The following is a 23,111-nucleotide window of genomic DNA, read 5'->3' on the forward strand; positions in this document are numbered from 1 at the left end:
ACACGAAATATTACATGCACAAATAAAAAAAACAAAAATAGTGAACAACATAGTCTAGATTTCACAAAAACAGATTGTAGAGACATTAGGTATTTTGGAAGCAGGCAAGATGAAAAATTAGCAAACGCCTTCGCCGGGTATCGAACCACGGACTTCTGGAATACCGGCCCAGCGTGCAGAACTACTACACCACGAAGACACTCCAAGAAGGAGGGAGAAATATCTTATATACTTCCCCTTTTAAAGGGCGACTGGGGTTTTTAAGGAACCCAATCGACAAATCCTGGGTGTGGAAAGTCATCATCCATCAGCCTTTCAGTTCGGGGGCCACTGTAGAGACATTAGATATTTTTTTTTTGGAAGCAGGCAAGATGAAAAATGAGCAATCGGGAATCGAACCACGGACCTCTGAAATACCGGTTCACTCTGCTGACCACTACACCACGAAGGCACGCAAGGTAGGCGGGAGAAATACCTTATCAGATAAATTCACTGGTTAAGTCATGCCAAACTTTCTTAAATGGTCTTGCAAGCACAATCTAGGGACATCGAAGGTAGCACAAGAAAAAAATAAATCTTCGATATCTCGAGGTATTTTTTTTGAACACTCATAGAATTTATTTAATCTTACATTGAAATGAAAAGAAAATTTGCAAATATACTCTGACCGGACAAAAACTGAGATACTTTAAAATTAATAAAGGGGGAAGACTCGGAATGCAGTCTATTTTAAATAGAAGGCAAGAACTTTTCGGCCTTCTACTTTTTTGATAGAAGAACTTTTGGTGCCTTCAGCATTACAAGATAAAATATATTCTTCATTTCCCTTAGATAAAAGTTTCTAATATTAAAAAGATTTACAATAACTGTTTGGAATACTAATATAAATGTCAATGGGTAAATTTAAACATATTGTAAACATTTGTGAATGGCAAAACAGAAAAAAGTTTTTAAAAAGATTGGGGGGGGGATTCACACTTTTGTAAAAGTATTGTGGAAGAAGCTGTATGGAATCTATTTTGGATATTTTTGGTGCCTTCAGAACTTTTTGCAACTTTTTGGTGCCTTCAGCATTACAAAATAAAATATATTCTTCATTTCCCTTAGATAAAAGTTTCTTATATTAAAAAAAATTACAATAACTGTTTGGAATACTAATATAAATGTCAATGGTTAAATTTAAACATATTGTAAAAACTTGTGAGTGGCAAAACAGAAAAAAGGTTTTAAAAAGATTGGGGGGGGGGCGGAATTCACACTTTTGTAAAAGTATTGTGGAAGACGTTCTATGTTTTTAAAACCTCAAATATTTACAAGAAGTATGCAATAGTGTTGATTGTTCAACATAATGTTTCTTTTCCAAGTTTCTCTTAGATATTTATCTACATTTGTGTTTTTACGGTATGTCTTCCTTCTATCATTAAGTACTATTGAGTAGGCATTCAAGAAAAAATATGCTTCGACAGAGTACATCTTTTCTTATAATTACAGAATCAAAACAACTTCTTTTTTCACGAATTGATGATGTCAGTGGAATGAAAACAATATAATCGTTCCAAAAGGATTACCTTCTGCGTTGCAACGAGTTGCCGTCAAACCGGATTGGGGTCCTCCTCGAATATGGCGACTGCAAACGTGAAACAAACGCCTGGAGGGGGTTTTAAACTGCCCGTTTTGCAGACGCATTCGCAATGGGCTCAGATCACGGCACAGGAACCAGACTCGCTGCGCGTTTCTGTTATGGTGCTTGTTTTGGACTCGGATTTGTAATTACTGCTATAACCCTTGCCGCAATGTTTTGGATCGTATGGGTAAGTAATTGATTTGTATTATATATTTTATAATAAAAATCTTATTACCTATCAGAAGTTCAAATTTTTATACTGCGCCACCCACAAGGAACTAGTTTTTTATCTCCAAGAACTTGATACCAAGGTTAAAGTTTACGTAAAATATGAAAAAAAAAAAAAAAAAAAAAAAAAAAAAGAAAGAAACCAGCGGAGGAATTTCGTAAATAAACCCTTTTATGAGTCTGGGAAATGTTAACTTTTTAAAAAATTTTTTTATTATTTTTTTTTTACGATTCCTTCTCCTGACAATATTAATTGTTATTAAGAGTATTCTAGTTCTTAATGACTCATAAATGCAATGAAACTTGGAGGATTATTTATTTTAAACAGTTAGAAAATACTAACTACTAAAAAATAAAATATCCCGTACTCGGAAAAGAGCTAATATGTTATTTAGAGTTCGTATGATCATTTAAGTTGGTGTTAAATTATGCATTGCATGAAATTAATTAGTTTTAAAATTTTCATAAGAACTGATATTTTTAGAAACAAAAATTTTTCTGCGCGGTTTTATTTATTTCTCTTTTTGTTTGGGGTGAATCTTGAAATTAATTTTCGCTTCTCCTTTACGATGCCAGTTTTCACGAACATATGCAAACGTGCATATTTATAATGACAGTTTCCTTAGGAAGATTTTTCAGAATTTGAGATTTTAACTTTGTTTTTATTTTTCTTACATATTTACTTTTGATTAAGCGTCATCGCAGAATTTTGATTTTTATGCTATCAAAGATATTGAAAAGTAATCTTTAAACCAAAGTTTTTTTAAAATTTCCGATATAACTGACGGAAATTTTCAAATTTTTCAAAACTTTGTTGGTTATCTTGCAGCTGTTAACAGATATAGTCTTTTAAGTTAAAAGGTTTAATCGCTTTGTTAGCACCTCATGGTTTTTAAGTAAGGATTAGATCAGATTTATAAATTAAAAATGAATTCAAATTATTTAAATGATTTTAGTATAAATTTATGTAATTCAATAGATCGGAAGACCTTCAAAAAAGATGTCACTCGGACTTGGGTACTGCATTTCTTCAATCGAATAATTTTTAACATTTCAGATGGGATGATTTTATTTCTTTCTTTATAATTTTTCGTACTTTTAAATATAAAAAAGATATAAAATAATTTACATATATAAAACTTATAGTTAAATAATTTTAGTCAAGTGCACTAAATAGCAAAAATATTTTATAGCTAGCATAATATTCTTGCTTATAAGCGAGAAAAATACAACTGGAGATACAGAAATATCAACTATATTAAAGCACTGAAAGAATTTCAGTGATCAATGGAAGTGATAATAAAGAAATGGTATACATAAGAATGATTACGTTCAGTTTCTTTGAATTTCTATATAACAATTTTTGAATTAAAACCCCACATCGTTAGCACCACTTTAAACTCCCCTTTGTTAACACCACCACAAGACTTTTTTAATATTTACTTATTGATGTAAGTGTTCGTGTTTTTTTAATGTGTGGGTATCATGCATATATTTCATTTTTGTCATGTGTTTCGCCTATTGAGTAGTAGAACGAGTTTCCAAATGCTTTTTTTTCGCACTGAAAGAAAAAACAATTTATCATATGTTAAGCTTTTGCACGATTGCAACAAATTTATTGTAAATCAGTAGACACATGCGCACCTCACGTAAGTTTTAAATGTGATCAAACTTCACATAAAACCCTTGAATTAACTGTTTTATATTTCTTTCCCATGGAGGAGAGATTTTTGTAAATTTTAGTTACAAAGTACTAAATCTTATTAGTCATGAATGTCATAACAAGTCGTGATAATAACATTAAAATTGTTTTAAAATGCAAATTTCTCAAGCTTGTTAAAATCTACTGTTTTCATAACTAGTATCCAAAAAATATAGAATTGTCATGATCGTGTCGCATCTGACGAAAAGCTGTAAACAGAGTTTAAATGATTATGAAGCAAAAAAAGTTGAAGAGGAGAAAACGAAAAAGTTATTAATAAAGAAAATGAAACGAAAAATATGGGAAATAATTAAAATAAAAATTAGACTGCTCTTGTTTTTTCTCAGGAAAAAAGTAATAATGGTTTTCAATTTAACTAAATTGAAAAAATAAGTGTCAAAAGTTTGATATAATTCAAATAAAATTATAACAAAAGCTTATCATTAAAATTTTGATCTTTTTGCTGCATAGAAATAGGTGATCATCCCTAAAAAAGTTATAAGAAGGAAAACAACACGAGCAGCAAACATATTTTGTATCAGTCCTTTTTCGTAAAAGGAGAAAACGAAATTAAAGTAAAATAAATGACATCAGAGATGATTTCAATCAGTGCAAAGACTGAGCTCATTTGCATACTCTCTGATTGAATAAATACCTTTCCAAGCTCTAGTAGCTTCAGTTATCTGTTCATCATCTCGTAGGTTAGAATTATTTGCGTTTTCTTACTTGTTTCTACAAATTAATTACACAAATATATTAAAAGATTTTTATGTAAGTTGGCGAAATAGGCTTTGAACATAAAAACGTTAGAAGTTATTATCATGGAACTGTAATTTTCTATGAAAGCTATAGCAAAAAGATTTTAAAATAAGATAAAAGCAAGAGCAGCAAGAATAAAAAATAGATAGAAAAACTAGAACAACAGCAGCAAGAAGAACAAAATCTGATGTGTACACCACATGACTTCCTGCACGGAATATTAAATTATACGCATGTTTTCTTGCATTTCATTTAAAATTATTGGATTGAGTTAAATTTACTTCGTCGATAGCGTATAAACCACCATAGAATAAATGCACTCTTTAAAATTCACTATATTTGTTTAACCTAGCGACACTCTGATGCTAGCTTTACTTAACACCGTTATATTTCGTTCATATTATAACTCAGAAAGCACAAAATTTATATCATTTGAAGAATTATCTAATCGTTGCGACATGTTCTGTTCAAATACTATAATAAATCTAAAACGACGTATAAAAGAAATTAAGCAAACAAAACAAAAAAGAAAGAGTTTTTCAAACACGATTCAGTATTTCTCATTCAATTAATTCAGTTCTCACTTCGCGACAAGGCAAAAATACATAAAAACTCAAAATATCTATATATTAAAAATTACGAAGTAAATCTTAAACTCCTTTTTCCTCGAATAAATTCCAGAATGGATAAAATATGATTTAATTCTCAATAATAAAAGAAGGCGTTATCTCTGCGATTGCGAAGCTTAGTTTCTCTAGATTGGTAACAAATCCGCTATTCTGCCAAGTTTCAGATGTAAACAAACATGTCCGCCATCGCAAAATTCATTACGCTTAGCTGCACTTAAACAACATTTAACTTGTTGATAATTCCGCAAATATTGCATGCAGATTTACCAAAGGCATAAAAACCTTAACCGGAAGATAAGAACAACATAATTCAATCATTTTTAAAGCAAAATATGCACAACTTACAAATATATAAGAATAAAGAAACTGAGATCACTGAGCCGGGTAACAGAGTATATATATATATATATATAATTACATATATTTATATAAGTTTGATGCGGCCGATTGTAACCAAAATACGAGGTGCACATTTATGTTATAGCAGTCCTAGATACAAAATTTCAACGTTCTGAGGCTTCTCGTTTTTGAGTTATGCGAGATACGTATATACATACCTACAGACACCACAAAAAGTTCTCTTCAGAATTCATTTAAAATCAGTTTTATAATTTTTTTGGTTGGTAAAAGAGTGCCCTAAAGTACAGATGTCACGCAAAAACATCGTTAAATTGCATTCGATAGCGGTCAAAATCTATATTTTTGTTGAAATATGCTGTCTGAAAATTTTCGCGATTACAATACTTCCTTTCTACTTCGTACAAGAGAGTAAAAAGATGAAAGCAACAACAGCAATCTATAGTAGGTTTCTTCAAACTGTGGTATATATAACCTAAATGATGTATTACGTTACTTTGGTGACACAAATTTTACACAACAGAAGTGAATGTAAAATGGCTCTCGTTTGGTTCACATATTTATTCACGGCGGTAGAGTACAAATTTTTAAAACGTTCGAGAATTCCTGATCTGTAATGTAGTGTTACAAATTTCAGCTTAATATAAAAGCATCGTATGAATACATTTAAAGAATTTCAATGTTTATTTAATGCTAATTCATGAACACTCTGATTTAGTTTATGACGCACATGCTTCTGCGCGTCATAAGCTAAACTATCGACGCATACCCTTCTCTACTAAATTTAAGTGCTTAGTTCCCCTCCTAAATGTATAAAAATTTAACATCAAAATTTTAATCACAAATCACATCTTGATCATCACAAAACTGTTTGAAATTTTTACATTCGGTTAATTTTCTAATGCCAAATTAAAGCAATTTTTGAAAGACATGCTGCTAACATCTTACTAAAATGCACATATTTATACAATTTCGGAGAAAAATGATGATGAAAATACAACATCTCGCTAATTACTTATTAAGATTTGAATATAAAAGTATTTTTTTCTTTCCCTTTTTTTTAATAATTTTATATTTTTATGAAGAAGTATTTTACAAAAATAAAATGATAGAGAGATAAAGTTGAATACTTTCTTGAAATTTTAGGCAAAATTTCCTTTTATTTAAATTAAAATAGAATAATCATATCTGGCACTTTTCACCTTTGTTTATGTATTTACTAATACCTATTTATAGAAGGTAATTTTAAACGCGGAAAAAGAGTATTTCTAGCAGTGCCAATTCTAGCTTATATATACTTGTAATGTAATTTATTTTTACATTCGAAGGAATGAACTAATGTTATTTCAGTTTAAATGAACTTTACTATAGTTTTAAATGAAGTGAAATCATTAGAAAAGAGAATCTTCACCCAATCTTTACCATTGAATAATAATATAATTTTGGACTTTCAATTATCAAACTGATTTAGAAGTTGAGTAAAAATTCTAAAAATTTTGTCTTCTTGTTTAATAATTTTTTAACTCTATTTATTCCTTTCTGTAAAATAACTTTCCTATGAATATACATACTTATATATGAACAATTATATTTCTTTTCTATTTCTAGAAAAGAAATATAATTGTTCATATATAAGCTTTAATCATCATCTAAATTAATTAATTGTAGCTCCATTGAGCCGTCATAAGCCGTCATTGAGCTGTCATTTGCTTCCATAATGAATGTTAGTAGAATGATGTACGGATACAATGCTACATTCATCCTGTTTTTCAGTAATCATGAAACTCTTTTGTTTCTTAGAAATTCTCCTCTTAAAAAATAAAATAACTAAATCAGATCTGATCTATCAACCGAGGCTTCCGACCAAGGTCGTAAGTTACGCTACAAAACACTCGTTCTTGTCCACGTGTTTTGGTAGTCAGGAGAAACAGTCCCTAGATTTTCTCTTCCATCAACAGAAGATGGCGTATTTAATTACGGCAAAGCACACTAGGGCTATCTGCCTGATCATCAACAGAAGAGAAACACGCATTTGGCTCAAGATGTTGGAAGATCACGCAAGCATCAAGCACGCCAGGAAAACCGCAAAACGAAATGCCAAAAAGTCCCGCTGTTGAATGAATAGAAAGGCTTTACGTAATTATAGAACTCTGCGGGTGATACTTCATGTCAATAAATTGTCCTTGAGGGAAGATTTGCACGCTATATCAGATTTCCAAAAATCAGATGTTTACAGGAAATTTCCCAAATGCGGTATAAACAGGAATGTAAAACAAGAAGAGAAAAGAACATCGGCTTTGTCTAGTAATATGGAATGAGTATATGCGAGATAATATGGAATGAGTATATGCGAAGATGTTTAGGAAAAAACAAACGTGGATAATTTTCAGAATTTTCCAGAAATATTAAATGTGCTATAAGAGGACGGGTTTCAAATTTAGAAGAATAAAATATTCTAATGTTCTTTCGAAGAGGTGAAATAGGTTGAAAAAATTCTCAAGAATATAATGTAGTATTTAGAAAGTAGTCATTTCAAATCCAGTTGGATAGACGAAAAAACATGGCACTTTATTTATGTTTTCAACTTTTCATGTTATGATTCAAAATCCCCAAAATGCACTGCTAATTTTATCGCTGTACTTCCCACCTTTACTTTTGTACTTGTAAATTTTAATTAACCGATTTGATATTCTGATGGGGCTTATGTAAAATTGTCTAAAAAGAAGCGGAAGAGAAATGTTTATCCTTCTTATGTCTCTTTTTGTGAAAATAACTCTCACGCCGAACTTGTTATGCCCGTATTATCCATGCATAAAGGTACTAAATAAGGGGTAAAAATTATTTTATAAATCTGAGCTTTAACAACAGAATAATTATTTGTAACTTCAAATTCATATATTACATTTTCTACGACAATTCTTTTCTGACCCTTCTGTTACTGAATACTTTCTATTGCGGGCGTGGCAATAGCATTTTTCTCATTATAATTTTTAAAGATAGTTAAAATTTTATTACTTTCATGCAGTCGCTTTATCATTTATATGATTAGCTATAGTCTTCGTTGGTCTCACACTAATTACTGATTTGGCAAAAAAGCAGTGTAAGTAGTTTTCCTTTCTCTTATTTTTTTCAATAACTCATCTTTTAATTTGATGCTTATTGTATAATTCTGTTTTGAAAAATTCCCTAAAATAAATTTAAGCGTAACATCTGCTGTTAACAGCATGATGTTAACAAATTCAGTTATTGTTTGATTGATATAAACTCCCTTTACAAAATCAGCTTTATGTTTTTCAAAGGTGGTAATGTAATAGCAAACAAGCGAATACACATGCCTATTTTAGCCCAAAGGAGCGGTAGCCCAAAAGGGTTATTAGTCTCAAAATGGCATTTTGTGACATTTCACTATAAACGTCGAACAGCTTTTTAAATTGTTATCACCAAATATAATCGCCCTGCATTATATTTAAAGATATTAAATAATGAAGAATTAAATAATGAATTTTGAATATCATAATCTTCCACCTGAACATGAGCATGAATTTGCTTCATATTTTTTAAAATTTTAGCAAATTTTTGATTAACAAACTCGACGATTTCAAATAGAACAAAGGCAAAACCCTACGAAAATAAAAATTGTCTCTAGCGCGCGAGACTCTATCGGAAGTTCTAAGGATATTCTGTTTTTAAATATTTTGCGATATTGCTGTTGAATTAAATTTTATGTGGTTTAAAGTGCGAAGAACATGATATTTAATAAATAAAGGTAATACAAAAAACGTTGAAAAATGCCTTTTCGGGCGTAATATAAAATCTGAAAGCTGTTAGATCTTATTTATTTTTTTGCTACATTAAGTTGACAGTGGGCGATGATTTTAGAAAAAATCGACCAAAAATTGGGAAATAAAAATTTCATATGATAATATTCTTCGGTTTTAACTCTATCGTCTACAAAAACCCGCTTTTATGTAAAATTATTTTTAAAGAAGTTATAAGCGTTTGAATACTTTTGTTTACCTTTTTGTGACATTTAAATGTCAATAAAAAGGTAAACAAACATTTCAGAAACATTATTTTAATTTACGCGACAATATTTTTACTGTTAGTAAGATATAAATGTGTAAGGTTATGAAGACTGCAATTTATGCAAGTTCGTTTCACGGATGAGTTACCCATACATTCTAAATACCCAACAGATGTCATATAATTTTTTTGTTTTTGAAAGTGTAACTTTGCTAAAGATATGAAACTTAAATCTCATTCAATGATGAAAAACAAATCAACAGTAAATGTTTTATCCAAAATATTGCCGGTGTATCGATGACTAGCCAGTAATCAGCTTATAGTATGATCCATATCTGAAAAAATACAAAACACTAACGAGAGTTCACATAGCGACATTTGGAAGAACTGCCCAAAGGAAACATTTTATTGAAAACAGACTCGAAATAGCTGTTATCACAGCAATTAGTGACTTAAATTTTGAGTGTTTAAATACTTTATGGAATATAAAGATATAAATTCATGTTCAATATCTATTGGACAGAGGAAGATAAATGTCATATACATCAAAGCAAAAAGAGGAATTCGACTGGATACAAGAAAAAAAGAAAAAAAAAAAAAAAAAAAAAAAAAAAAAAAAAAATATGTAAGGTAGGTAAACATAATGAAAACGTAAATGAGGAAGGGGAAACATATGGCGCAGAACGTTTTTAAAGTGATTCTTAGTTTAAAAAAAAAGTATTTGGATGAATTTAGTGAAAGTGTTCGAGAAAATTTCTAAAATAATATTAAGTATTTCTTGCCATTCTACGATTTTATTAGTAAAAACATTCTTTATGCATACGTAAAATAATGTTAAAATATTTTATATTAAATAAAATTACATATTAGGACGTGTTAAGAAGTAAATATTATAGGTAAGCATAAAAATATTCTTAAAATGTATTTTTCTCACAATGAAATTTTCGTGATTATTACATCTTCAAAATGCTCCATGCGCTTTATTTTATGTTAAAAATAACTGTAATTTGTAATTTAGATTCCCATTTATACATGTAACAAAAATTAGTATGCATTTTTGAATGCGAATTCATTAAGGGGATAAAAGTCCAATTAAAGTGTATTAAAGTGGGAAATTTTGTCCAAAATTCAGGTATATGTGAAAGAAATATTAATTAAAAACTAACATTTTATGCAATTCACTAATTGATACCAAGTTGTGTTTGCAATGCATTTTTAATCAAAATAAAGCAAAAATAACAAGAAACTGAAAAAAATTAAGTCGCATGGAGCATTTTGAAAAATTTTTAAAAATTCAAAAGAAATTTGAAAAAAAAATTAAATTGCAATGATCCAGAAATTTTTTTTCAAAGATATTTGATATAATTACAGTAAAATATACATGCATGCAAAATTTCATAATTCTATGACAATAATTAAAAAAAAAGTATTTGAACGTCCACTGTCCCCTTAAAGAAAAACTCTCAGATAAGTTTTACATAAAGGAAGAGGAAAGTAATCTATGAGTATTTCATACGCTGGGTAGAAAATAAAGATATGCTGTGGGAAATTCTTCGGATTTTTAAATAACATTTATTTAGCGATATGACGGTACTCTTTGCTAAAAATATGCAAATTCATATTTTTAAAAATACCGGTTATACTAGGAATGTTAATGCAGATACTGCAATCCTTGATCACAGATCGTTCTACGTGGCCGTGTATGCGCGGCAGAATCTTTCTGCCGCGCATAATAAAATCTCACTGTTTCTCTTCAGGAAGATTGTAGAGTCATTATGTTATTTTTAAAGCAGGAATGATTAAAATTGAGCAACGCCTTCGCCGGGAATCGAACCACGGACCTCTAGATACGCACTGTGCAGACCACCACACCACAAAGGCATACCAAATAGGCGGGAGAAATACTCCCCCTTTTAAAGGGGACTGGTATTTTTAGGGGACCCAATCGCCGAATCCTGGGTGTGGAGAATCATCATCCAACACCTTTTTAGTTCGGTCGCCACTTGTAGAGTCATTAGGTTATTTTTAAAGCAGAAATGATGAAAAATTAGCAACGCCTTCGCCGGGAATCGAACCACAGACCTCTGGATACGCGCCCAGCGTGCAGACCACCACACCATGAAGGCATGCTAAGAAGGTAGGAGAAATACCTTATAAGATCCTCTGCAGCAGATTTCTTGCACCTTCCTATAATATTATTAACATTAGTGAAACAGATAGCTGTTTCTCATTTGTGATGTGATTGTCAAATTCATAAGGAATACTGTAAACTATATCAAACATATACACGCTAATGACAATTATAAAATTAGAGGAAAATCACTTTTAAAGTGGGTTTGGTTTTGTAGAAAAGAAATATGTATATTTAGGGGGTATTGGGCTATGAGGCAGTTAAAGGAGCAAAAGTATTCTTTGCTCTTTCATACAATAAGTATTTATTACATAAAAAGTGGTAACTATTTGCCTGTGATCCCAAATCCAAGGTTAAAGTGTGTATCTGCAGTTAATTTAAATTAAATAGAGTACCTCTAAAAATATTAAGATGGCTAAGATTTTATATGCATAATAGATCTGTCAAACTATATCCATATGAAATGAAGCAAAAGATAATTTCTAAATTGCAGTTGCCTAGATTTGTGTTATGAAATAACTATGAAGATATAACAGATCATGGAAGGGTAATTGAGATTTTCATGGAATTTTATATTCTGAATATGACCTGATATGATCTGGCAGATCTGGATTATTGAAACATACGTACTTCAGAACGTAAGCAATTTTAGTTAAGCATTATCATGTAACTAGACTGCTTGTCGAGTTATACTGCAATTTCTCCCTTCAGCTTGTTGCCGTAGTTAAAACGCGCACTACTACATGAGACTACTTGACTACTTTAATTTTCTTTCGCAAATTAAATTTTTTACTAAGTAAATAAACATTAAATCCTAAAGAATGAAAGAAATGAATATATAAGGAGCCCATGTGTTGCATTTTTATCTGCTTGATGCATATTTAAAAACTTGTGAAGCGCATCCACCATGAACATTTTTCACATAGCTAAAATAGTGTGTAATTAAAATTATGATACTCTGTGTTTTATTGTGTTCATGCATTTTTTAAATCCTTCAGAAAATTAAAGCATAGCGGCACTGGTTATTTAAATGCAGCTTCAGAAGATGCGACACAAAGATGAACCTTTTTTTTCTTCCAGCTTTTGAAATGAAAAAGAAGTTTTTACGAAGTAAATTAATTCCGTTTAATTATTCATGAGACCTTCTTGCAACTAAAAAAATGAGTTTTAGGGCGAAGAATGAGAAAATGAGGAACCAAAGCATTGTATCCTACGAATACAAGGATGATTTAGCAATTACTTAGATTTATTCAGATTGAGTAATTTCATTAATACCTTACATATTAAAGTATAACTTGCATATTAGATTACATATATGTTTCAAAATAATTTCTGTATCTTATTTGAGTTAAAATAATAATAGTTTAACTTATTTACTCTTAATAAAAAAATCTTAATCTATTTCTTACTTTTCATTCATATTTTAGTCATACAAAAACTGTGCGTAATTACGTATTAACGTAACCGCCCTTGACGCAATTCGGTGTCTTTTTACAGGTGAAAGGTTAAAATTACTTATCGTATGCAAATTTTGAGAATTTTTTAGGAAATTGTCAAACTAGCAAAGTATCGATATAGTACACCCTTCCCGAAAGCGGGGTAGGGCGTGTGTGAGGGTTACGTCACTAACACACTGCGCGTGCGTCAAAATCGCTTTCCGTAAAGTGAACTTTCCAATGAAAAATGTGTTAGGTATAGTTTAGATTAAGAAACTGTGTATAATTTATACAAATTTAAATACTTGTATAATAATATAATTGAATGTAATTGAAAGAGGCAAATGAAACAAATATTAATTAGAAAGGTTTATATTATTGCCTAATAAGTAGGTGCATACAAAATTGTATAATGATACAATTACTTTCTTAAATATCTAGTGATTTTTGCTGGAGACAATATGTGAAACTCAAACTATTCGCGGTAAGTGCAAAGTTTTCTAATACCTCTCATAAAGTATCCCCTTCTTTCTAATCTCTATTACAAAATCAGAAAATTCCTGTGCCTTTTATAACTATTCGTTTAAATTCCTATATATTAAATGTTCTTCATCTTCTTCACTATCTTTTCTTTCACCGTCTGCTAGTGTTATAAGATGATACAATTCGTCATTTGTGAATTCACGATCATCTTTTTCGGCTAATTCTTTGATTTTTCCAGTCAATTTTTAGTTTTCAAACTGTGCACTTGGCGTCATCTAGTAACCAAAGTGTGACCGGAAAGAAACCAAGTAACAAACTTCTTTAAAGCTGTGGTGGTGGTGGTGGGGTAAAGATGCATTAGAATTTCGATCATTAAGCAGATTCTTTAAATGGCTTTTAATAGAAACACCACCGGAAAATCTCATTTGGCATGGGAAGATGTCTTTTGAATATTTTGGGCTATATAGCAGAGGATATTGAGATATTTTTGGCCTGCAGTGGTAAACAAGAAAGGATTCAAGATTGTCTTTATTTCACCAACTTCTGTTACTTCACACTGGCAGGGGGTACTATAGATATATAAGAAATTTCATAGCAGGAGTGTGGTCTTCGGATATCAAACTGTATTCCTGCTGCATATTATTAGCTGCTTTAGGAATTTACCTCCACGGTTATTCTTATGTCCCAAATGCCATTCATTGCTTTTGCAATTTGTACGCTTTTCTTGGCTTCATTTTCAGCAGAAGCAAATCCTTTAAAATTGTTGTCAACTTCTGGCCTTAAAAAGGTCCTCCACGAAGTCATCTCTTCCCTAGACAGATAACCCTAGTATGCTTTGCCATAATCTCAATAAACGAAAACCTACTTTTGGTCGCAGTTGGTGCCAGCAGGCATTCATTGTTGATGAGTTCACTTACTCTTATGCGAGTTTAATCATTTCTGTCCAGTGTCTTGTATGAACGGCTTCCAAAATGCCATTAGTATGTGACACAAAAAAATTTGAAAGTTTTAGTGATTCCTTGATATGATGGTTGGATTAAAGAAGAGGTGTTTGTTGAAAGGAATAAAACCTCTACACTTCGAGGCATTGTTGTAAAGGCTTCAGCACCGTATCCTGGGGCATTGTTGAGAATTAGAACTTTAAAGCTCAGGTTTTGTTGTTCTAAGCAAAGCTTACTTATTTTTTAATGAGCTTTCAAACCAATCATGGAAGAAAACCGCAACGCGGCTGCTGCTCTGAGGCGTACCGCGTATAATTTAAATTCTCGCGCTGGAAAAATTAAATGAAGGCAATTAAGATAACGCGTATACGCAAAATCGCATTCAGCTGCTCCGCGTTCAGCAAGTTTACTGTATTTATTACAAGTTTGCACACATAATCAACATACAAAACGAAAATATACTGGAGCAAATTAAAATATAAATTTTAATTATTAAAAAAGGAATATGTGATACATTAAAAATAAACCACTTCCATTCTTCGCCAAATCTTTCTGTAATTCTTCTGCTCTAATCTACTCGCCAAGTACACAGCGATTTGCTTTCGCTTTAAAAAGATCAGAGAGCCTCCAAAACCTCGGCATCGCGCAAACCTTGAAAATGCTGGTTATCTAAGAAACGTATTTCTTCTTTGATTCCTTAGAGATTTTATGGCAAAATTTTGTCTATTCCTGCAGAAATTTGACCGCAGTTCCTTACATTTCTGGTAAATTCTATAACCGCATATCTTACAATTACGTTTAAGGAAAAAAAAATAACAGTTTGTTTATGAAAGTCTTTGGAACTTGGAGCACAACAAAACGGCTACGAAAATAACGAAGTTGCTTGACGAAACGGTATTTACGAGGATCCTGTTTGCTCAAGAAAGGTTATGCGCACGGTTGCCAGACGACTTCTCCAAAGGTGTTTGTGAAAACACTTAAGTACAAAAACTGTGCCCCTAAAAACATATTTGGGGGTAATTTTATGTTGCTAAACCTGCATCAAACATAACAATACAGTAATATAAAAATATGCTTGATTATCACATTATATTTTGATGCTTTAAAATTATAGTAAAAAAAGTGCATTTTGCAGATGTATTGGTAAAAATGTCTTTACGGGTGCCTCTAGGCAAAAATTGGCGATTTTTGGTGGCGCACGGACATCAAGTTTGTGCAATTCTTTGACTTGTTGTTTTGGCTTTGTGTAACAAACTTAAAATAACAAGTCAAGTTCAGGTTGTAGTGCATCGGACACCCATTGTTTAACCATTGGTAATGTGAATATTGTCCAACTACACTATCTATCTTTATTTGAACGTTATTATTTTTTGAAGAATTTTGACATATTTACAATTTTTACATACGGTTACAGTATAATTGTATTGTGACATATGGTGCCTTTCGCACTCGAATACATAATGGTAAATATATAACATAAAGCTAAATACAGAGCATAAAGGTAAATATATAACATAAAGCTAAATACAGAGCATAAAGGTAAATATATAACATATTAATTCATAAAGGCATACATATAACAAACAGATATATATATATATAGCATGATTCTATATATAAATGCAAAGAGCATTTTTTTTAGTCTAAATTAGCTTTGTCCCTGACGGACTATTGTTTTCGTTTTACATTTTTGGGTTGAATCACTATAAATGTCCGTTTCACTTTTCAGACTGTTGCCACCCTGTTAGAGTCCTGCATTATATTTGAAGAAATTAAATAATAAAAATCTGCATAAATGTATATATATTTCTCGCATTGTGATAAAACAACGGTACCTAGAGCCATCGAATTTTGAATGACGTCATCCTCCTACCAATATGGGCATGTACAAGACCAAGTTTGAAATTTGGAATTTGCTTTATTATCGATTTCATATTTTGTAAAACTTTAACAAATTTTTGATTAAAAAAACTCAAGGATTTCAAAGCGATTCATGTCAAACGTTGCACAGAGAAAACATTATCTCCAGCCCGTGAGTCTCTGTATCGGAAATTCTAAAGATATGCTCATTCTAAAACTATTTTACGGTACTGCTGTTGAACTGAATTTTATGGTTTAAGTGCGAAGAACGTGACATTCTTTATATATATTTGCTAAAGATTAACAAAATATAAAATAGGTAATTAAAAAAATTTGAAATTCAAAATTTGGGCTCATATTCGGGTGGAGGATTACATTATTCAAAATTTGATGGCTCTAGGTACCGTTGTTTTTTCACAATGCGAGAAACACACCTACATTCATGCAGATTCTTCCCTGTTTCATTTCTTTAAATATTATACAGGAAGATAATATTTGGTGGGAGCAGTTTGAAAGTGATTCAACGGATTTACGTTTTCAATGCAAAATGCAAAAACGAAATTATTAGCCCTTCCGGGTAAAATTGGCCCTTTGGGCTAAAAATAGCTCTAACGTGTAAATGTTATGACGAAAGTTTTGATAGCACATCTATTTGGGCGGGAGAACGAGATTTTCTCTGCGTAGAGGAAACGAAAGCATCCTTCAGGTGTTTAAGCATACGAAATGTCGGAACGTCATTGTCGATTTGTTTGTTTTTGATTTTAACAGAATTGTCAGCTTGGATACCAACTGGTTAGAAGAGCACTTCTTCTGCACAAGTGAGAATATATAATATCGTTATGTTTGAAGTCATTAACTATGAAATAAATCTTATTTCCAGAAGGAAAGATTTCACAACACTTAAACGCATCAACTAATTAATCCCTGTGTATTCTTAACCTACGTAGTAGTAGCAATTAAACTTTTGAGGTGATACGCCCTTTTGAGTTAATTTCTTTAGAATTAAACTTTAAAATTCCTTTAAGCATTCTGATGCTTTGCATATACTAGATCATGGAATGCAGGTAATCGATGAACAATCTCCAGGAGCAATATGCGAGCAGAGATAGAAGCATGAAATATTTGTAGTACGAGATATTTATTTGATATGCACGTATGATTTATTGGAGGCGAGAATTCCCCGCGTGCCTATCAGATGGAACGTAATCGAGATCTGTAATCACGTGGTCCTGTCAACCGGTAATGCTAGAGAAGCATGTAAATATGTGTCTTCAGAAACAAATTAATACAAGGTACTTGAAAAGAGATCCGAATGAGTTTCATTCATGTTACTAATAAATAGGTATACCTATTGTATTTAAATCATTTCTAAGCAAAACACTGACATACGTAAATGAAGCCTTACGCTGGTAAAGACGTGTTTTCAGTCTTCACATCATTATCAATCTTCAGGCGTTTTAGTGGTTAAACGTAACTACAGTTGCGGTTACTGATGGGATTTTTATAACTATTCCGAGGAAATACTTTTAACATGCTCTTTTTTACTTCCTTGTACGAAGTAAAGGAAGTATTGTAATCGGGAAAAAATTTCTGGTATCATATTTCAAAGAAAATATCTATTTTGACTTCTCTCGAATCTATTTGGATGATTGTTTTGCCTGACATCTGTGCATACGGACAGAATAAAGGCCCCCTTTCCAAAATGGATTGTGAAATGATTTAAAAGGGATTCAGAAGGAAATTTTTTCGTGATATCTGTACATACATACATATGTATTTATCTCACATAATTCGAAAGCGATTAAACTTAGAATTTTGAAATTTTGTATATGGGACTGCTATAACATTTAGTTGTGCAACTCCCTTTTTTATTACAATCGGCCGTACCAAACGTATGCATATATGTAAGATAAAAAATATGAAATCAAATATGTGAATCAAAATTATAATTTAAACTAACGGTAAACTCTTTAATTCTTGCTCTATGTTTTAAAAATCGTAATCACTTTTCTGGTTTGCGTCATTTTGCATGGCCTTTGCATCACTGAGGACATAACAATAGGGAACTGAAACTTTTAACTCAAACCGAAGCATTTCTCTTCGTTTGCTTCCATATGGCATAACTACGCACTTCAGCTTAACTACAACTACGTGCTCCCTACCCTTGCTAGGATGTAATATGGTCTGTGAATAGGCACGACTAGAGTGCCAAGTGATTGTGGCCACAAATGTCAAATTAAAAATTGAATTAAAACTGCCTCGACTACCAAGTATTTTAGATATTACGAAGTCTACATTATTAGCATACTACGCAATCAGAATTCTTCCTCTTCAATATGGATCTACGATCTATCCTATCTAGATATTACGCATCAACAGTGTTCCTACATCAGTACTTCTAAATTTTGCTATTATATATATATATATATATATATATATATATGTAATAATAAAATTCCATAGTCAAAATTACACTTAAATTTCTAACTGTATGTTCTTTTCATTTTTTAATGGCGACGGTCTCTTATTTGAAAGTACGTGGAATTAAATCCACAGCCCCGTAGTCAAGTTGTTTTTCCCGCCTTTTCTACACGTACAGTTATAGAATGTTCTGGAAATATTTAAAGCGAACTGTAATGGCTGACGAGGCTGACGTCATTTCTTGGAAGCTCCGCTTTTCCAGAGACTATAAAAGGACTCGCAAAAGAATATCGGGGGCTTTTCTTTAATGTAACGATGCAGTAAACTTCATACAAAAAGTTATTAGTAATTCTTTTTATTTACTCCGGATATCTGATTTTGTAACTGCTATTTCTCCTGAACAATAATAAATGGATCCTGTTTTTTAAACTTATCCGTCTGATAATTTAAGCTACGACTACATTTATGATTCTTCACCAATCTATTTATTCCGGACAAAAGCTGGTACATCACACACACACACACACACACACATATATATATATATATATATGTGTGTGTGTGTATACATGTATATATATGTAATAATATAAATTATTTCCTAAACAATATTGATTAATTGATTATATTATCATATTATATTATTGATTAAAATAATTCTACTTTAATTAAACTTAGGATATAATATAATCAATTAATCAATATTGTTTAGGAAATAAATTATTATTAACTTACTTTGCAGCAATTGCGCAAGTAGTAGTAACTTGTTTTCGCACTAAATAAATTTAAGATCATACAATATGTAATAATATATGTATATATATATATATACCCACCCTTATTACATATATATAATTTAAAGTAAAGTAGAAAGAACAAACGATAAAAGATCTATGTGGTCAAAAACTTTGCGCATTGTGCTGCAAAATTAAAAAAAAAAAAAATAAAATAAAAATCCTAGTTCAAACGCTAAAAAGCCGCTGAAATACTGTGGTTCCTTGAAAACTTTAACATATGCAAAATAAGTAGCAATGAAATGTGTTATCAGAGAAAAATACAACATTTGATTATTTACAAGTAAAAATCAATACTAATAGTAAGCAATATGCTAATCTAATTAAGGTATATCTAAAACATTAGTAAAAGTATTAACTAATTATTCGAGTTAAAACATAAAATCTAAGAAGCGGTAAATGGCAGATTAGGCCAATTCTAATTTCATTAAGGCACATCAGGGGAAATATTTTTTAATGAATTTCGAACTAAGCTAACTCCATAACGCATTTCGCCAAAACAGACAATTGATACTGTACGTGACACATTTTTCAATTAATTAAATAAACTTTGTCAGAATCTTGAGTCTCAATTCTCTGTTCCGATTTCCCCGACGCGTCCGCTCTAAGAAACACATTAAGGTGTAATAAGGATAATAAATAATGGAATGGAAATGCCGATGTACAAAATAAAAGAAATAGCGATATGCTATTAGTCAAAATATACAAGATCTTATGGGTGGACCTGCTAGCTTAAAAAAATAATACTTTGTAAAAAATGATAATAAAAGAAAATGATAATAAAATTCGAAATGATAATAAAATGATAATAAAAATGATAATAAAAATGATAATAAAAAAATCGAATGATTTTTCGAAAATGATAATAAAAGATAAGAAAAGGATAATAAAAATGATAATAAAAGATAAGAATAAAATGATAATAAAAATGATAATAAAAGATAAGAATTGAAGCAAGAGTTTTTGCCAAGACCAAAAAAAAATTTTAAAGAGTAAAAATATATTGTTAAAAACCAGACCTGGAGATGTGCCGTCTTCTTAGGCAAGCGATGAAACTCGAAATGGGGGGGGGGGGTCAACCCCGAGATATATATATATATATGTATACATATATATATATATATATATATATATATATATATATTATTATTATTATAAGTAAGGTTGTAAGAACAAACGAAAAAAGACCAATTTAGGTCAAAATTTTGCGCATTGTGCTGCAAAATTAAGGAAATTAGAAGATAACTTTTAATAAGCACGCCAAAAAGTTACCAAATACTGTGGCTACCAGGAAACTCCAACATAAGCATATTTAGTTACTATGAAAAGTGTGAAAGAGGTGAAAAAATATTTAAATATTTACAAGTTAGATTAATAAAAAAGGTAAATGCTAAACAAATTAGGAAATTTTAACACAGTAGAAAAACAAATCAATTGAATGAGGTGGAATAAAGATAGTGGCTATATGCTAATCAAAAAGGTAGATTATAAAACACAGTAAAATACTAATTAATTGATCAAGGTAAAATATAAAATATATATTAAAATTAAGAAGCGAAAAATGGTTAATTATATATATATATTAATTGTAATTATATATATTATATTATATTGTTAATTATATATATTATATTATATATATTTCTTTAAGCTCGCAGGTCCAACCCATAAGTTCTTGTATATTTTGACTAATAGCATATCGCTATTTATTTGTTTTTTCTGTACATCGGAATTGCCTTTCCATTTTTTACATCTTAATTTGTCAATATATGCGGACGCGTCGGGAAATTGGAACATAGAATTGAGACTAAGGTTTTTGACATAGTTTGTTTAATTCATTAAAAAATTTGTCTCGCAAAGTTTCAATTGTCTGTTTCAGCGAAACGCGTAATGCAATTAGCTTGGTTAGAAATTCATTTTTAAAAAATTTCCCTTGACAAGCCAAAATGATTTTCGAATTGGGTTAATTAACCATTTACCGCTTCTTAATTTTAATATTTTCAATTGATTGATCAATTGATTAGTATTTTACTGTGTTTTAAAATCTACCTTATTCGTTTAGCATATAGCTTGCTATCTTTATTTTACCTCGTTCAATTGATTTGTTTTTTTTTTATTGTGTTGAAAATTACTTAATTTGTTTAGCATATAGTTTTTTTATTAATTTAACTTGTAAATATTCAAATATTGTTTTTTTCTCCTCTGTCAACCATTTCATAGCAACTAAATATGCTTATGTTGAAGTTTTCACGGAGCCACAGTTTTTGGTAACTTTTTGGCGTGCGTACAAAAATTTATCTTATAATTTCCTTAATTTTGCAGCACAATGCACCAAATTTTGACCAAAATTTGTCTTTTTTCGTTTGTTCTTACAACTTAACTTTTAATTATATATATATATATATATATATATATATATATATACTCACCCTCTTACCAGACTTAGTGAGTTCTGTTTTTTTATTCGTATATGTTGATAAACTCTGCACATCTATCTTTAGTCTATCTTTTCACACGCAGTGTTCTTCGGAACCATCAAGAGTATTATACATTCCTGTTTTTCCGAAACTCTTTATTCTTATTGCTTCATCAATCAGAGCCCACACACCCGAAAGCCACGAGCAAATCAATTAATAAAACAGAAACAACGACGCTAGGTGGGCTGGAGGCCAGTGCTTAGAACTAACTAACTATATGGACGGTTACAGCCGGAAACATCGCGGAGAAAATAGCGCAAGGCGAAAACGTCGTGGCACAAAACATCGTGGGAGAAAATAAAGCAAAGAGAAAACATCGCAGTTAAGACATCGGGGTATAAAATATCGTCGTCGAAAATAAAGCGGTTCAAAAACTTCGCCGTTTAAAAACATCGTCGTCGAGTATATCGTGGTACAAAATGAAGTACCTACAAATCATTGCATGACGATAACTTCGCAGAAATGCTTTTTTCAGGTTTTAATATTTGTAAATGGATATTCGCACACTGATTTGTGAGCGCAAGATGGAAAGAAGGATAATTTTACTTTCATATTTTTTATTAATAAATTGAAAAAACAACAAGAAATTTAAACAAAAAAGAAATAATTTTCACTAAAAGAGTATCAGATTAATAAAAGTGAAGAAAATATTCTCGCAATTTTTTTTATAGACAAGGGCATGCAATTACTTATTGTGTCTTACCTTATTTACTGACCTTTGTTAGTTAACTATATCAGTTTAAAATTTTATTCATTGCTATAACTTGCATTTATTTTCTATGCGTGAGTTTCCATTTTACATTTTCAGCAAATATTTATTAGTTAATAAAAAATATGAAAGTAAAAATTATCCTTCTTTCCATCTTGCGCTCACAAATCATTATGCGAGTATCTTTTCACAATTATAAAAGCCTGAAAAACGCCTGCCTGCGATGTTATCGTTATGCAATGAGATTTGTAGGTACTTTATTGTTTACTACAATATTTTCGGCGACGATGGTTTTAAACTGCGAAGTTTTTGAACTGCTTTATTTTGGGCGACGATATTTTGTACCATGATGTTTTCAGAACTGCGATGTTTTCTCTTTGCTTTTTTCTCCCACGATGTTTTATGCCACAACGTTTTCGCCTTGCGTTTTCTCTCCGCGCCGCTTTCATCCGCGATGTTTTCGGCGGACACCGTATAGACGAATCTCTTTTAAAATTTATCGTAATTTGCTTTCTGCACGCCATATAATAATAATTT

At 30.9% G+C, this 23,111-nt stretch overlaps 1 protein-coding gene across 5 annotated transcripts in view; it reads left to right on the forward strand.

The window, feature by feature from the left end:
- Positions 1-1,602: 1,602 nt before the first annotated feature.
- Positions 1,603-23,111, forward strand: part of LOC118193584 (uncharacterized) — a 54,535-nt gene continuing 33,026 nt past the window's right edge. For 2 of the 5 annotated variants that reach the window (XM_085823085.1, XM_085823087.1), the window contains exon 1: positions 1,603-1,811. In XM_085823085.1, coding sequence (XP_085679211.1) covers positions 1,692-1,811 — 120 coding nt within the window. In that variant the 5' untranslated portion in view covers positions 1,603-1,691. The remainder of the gene's footprint in view (positions 1,812-23,111) is intronic. The other 3 variants (XM_085823086.1, XM_085823088.1, XM_085823089.1) reach the window with 3 other exon arrangements.

Source organism: Stegodyphus dumicola, chromosome 1, assembly GCF_044657685.1.
Source record: "Stegodyphus dumicola isolate Sdum_Otavi_A_Nest chromosome 1, ASM4465768v1".
In the NCBI taxonomy this organism is placed as follows: domain Eukaryota; kingdom Metazoa; phylum Arthropoda; class Arachnida; order Araneae; family Eresidae; genus Stegodyphus; species Stegodyphus dumicola.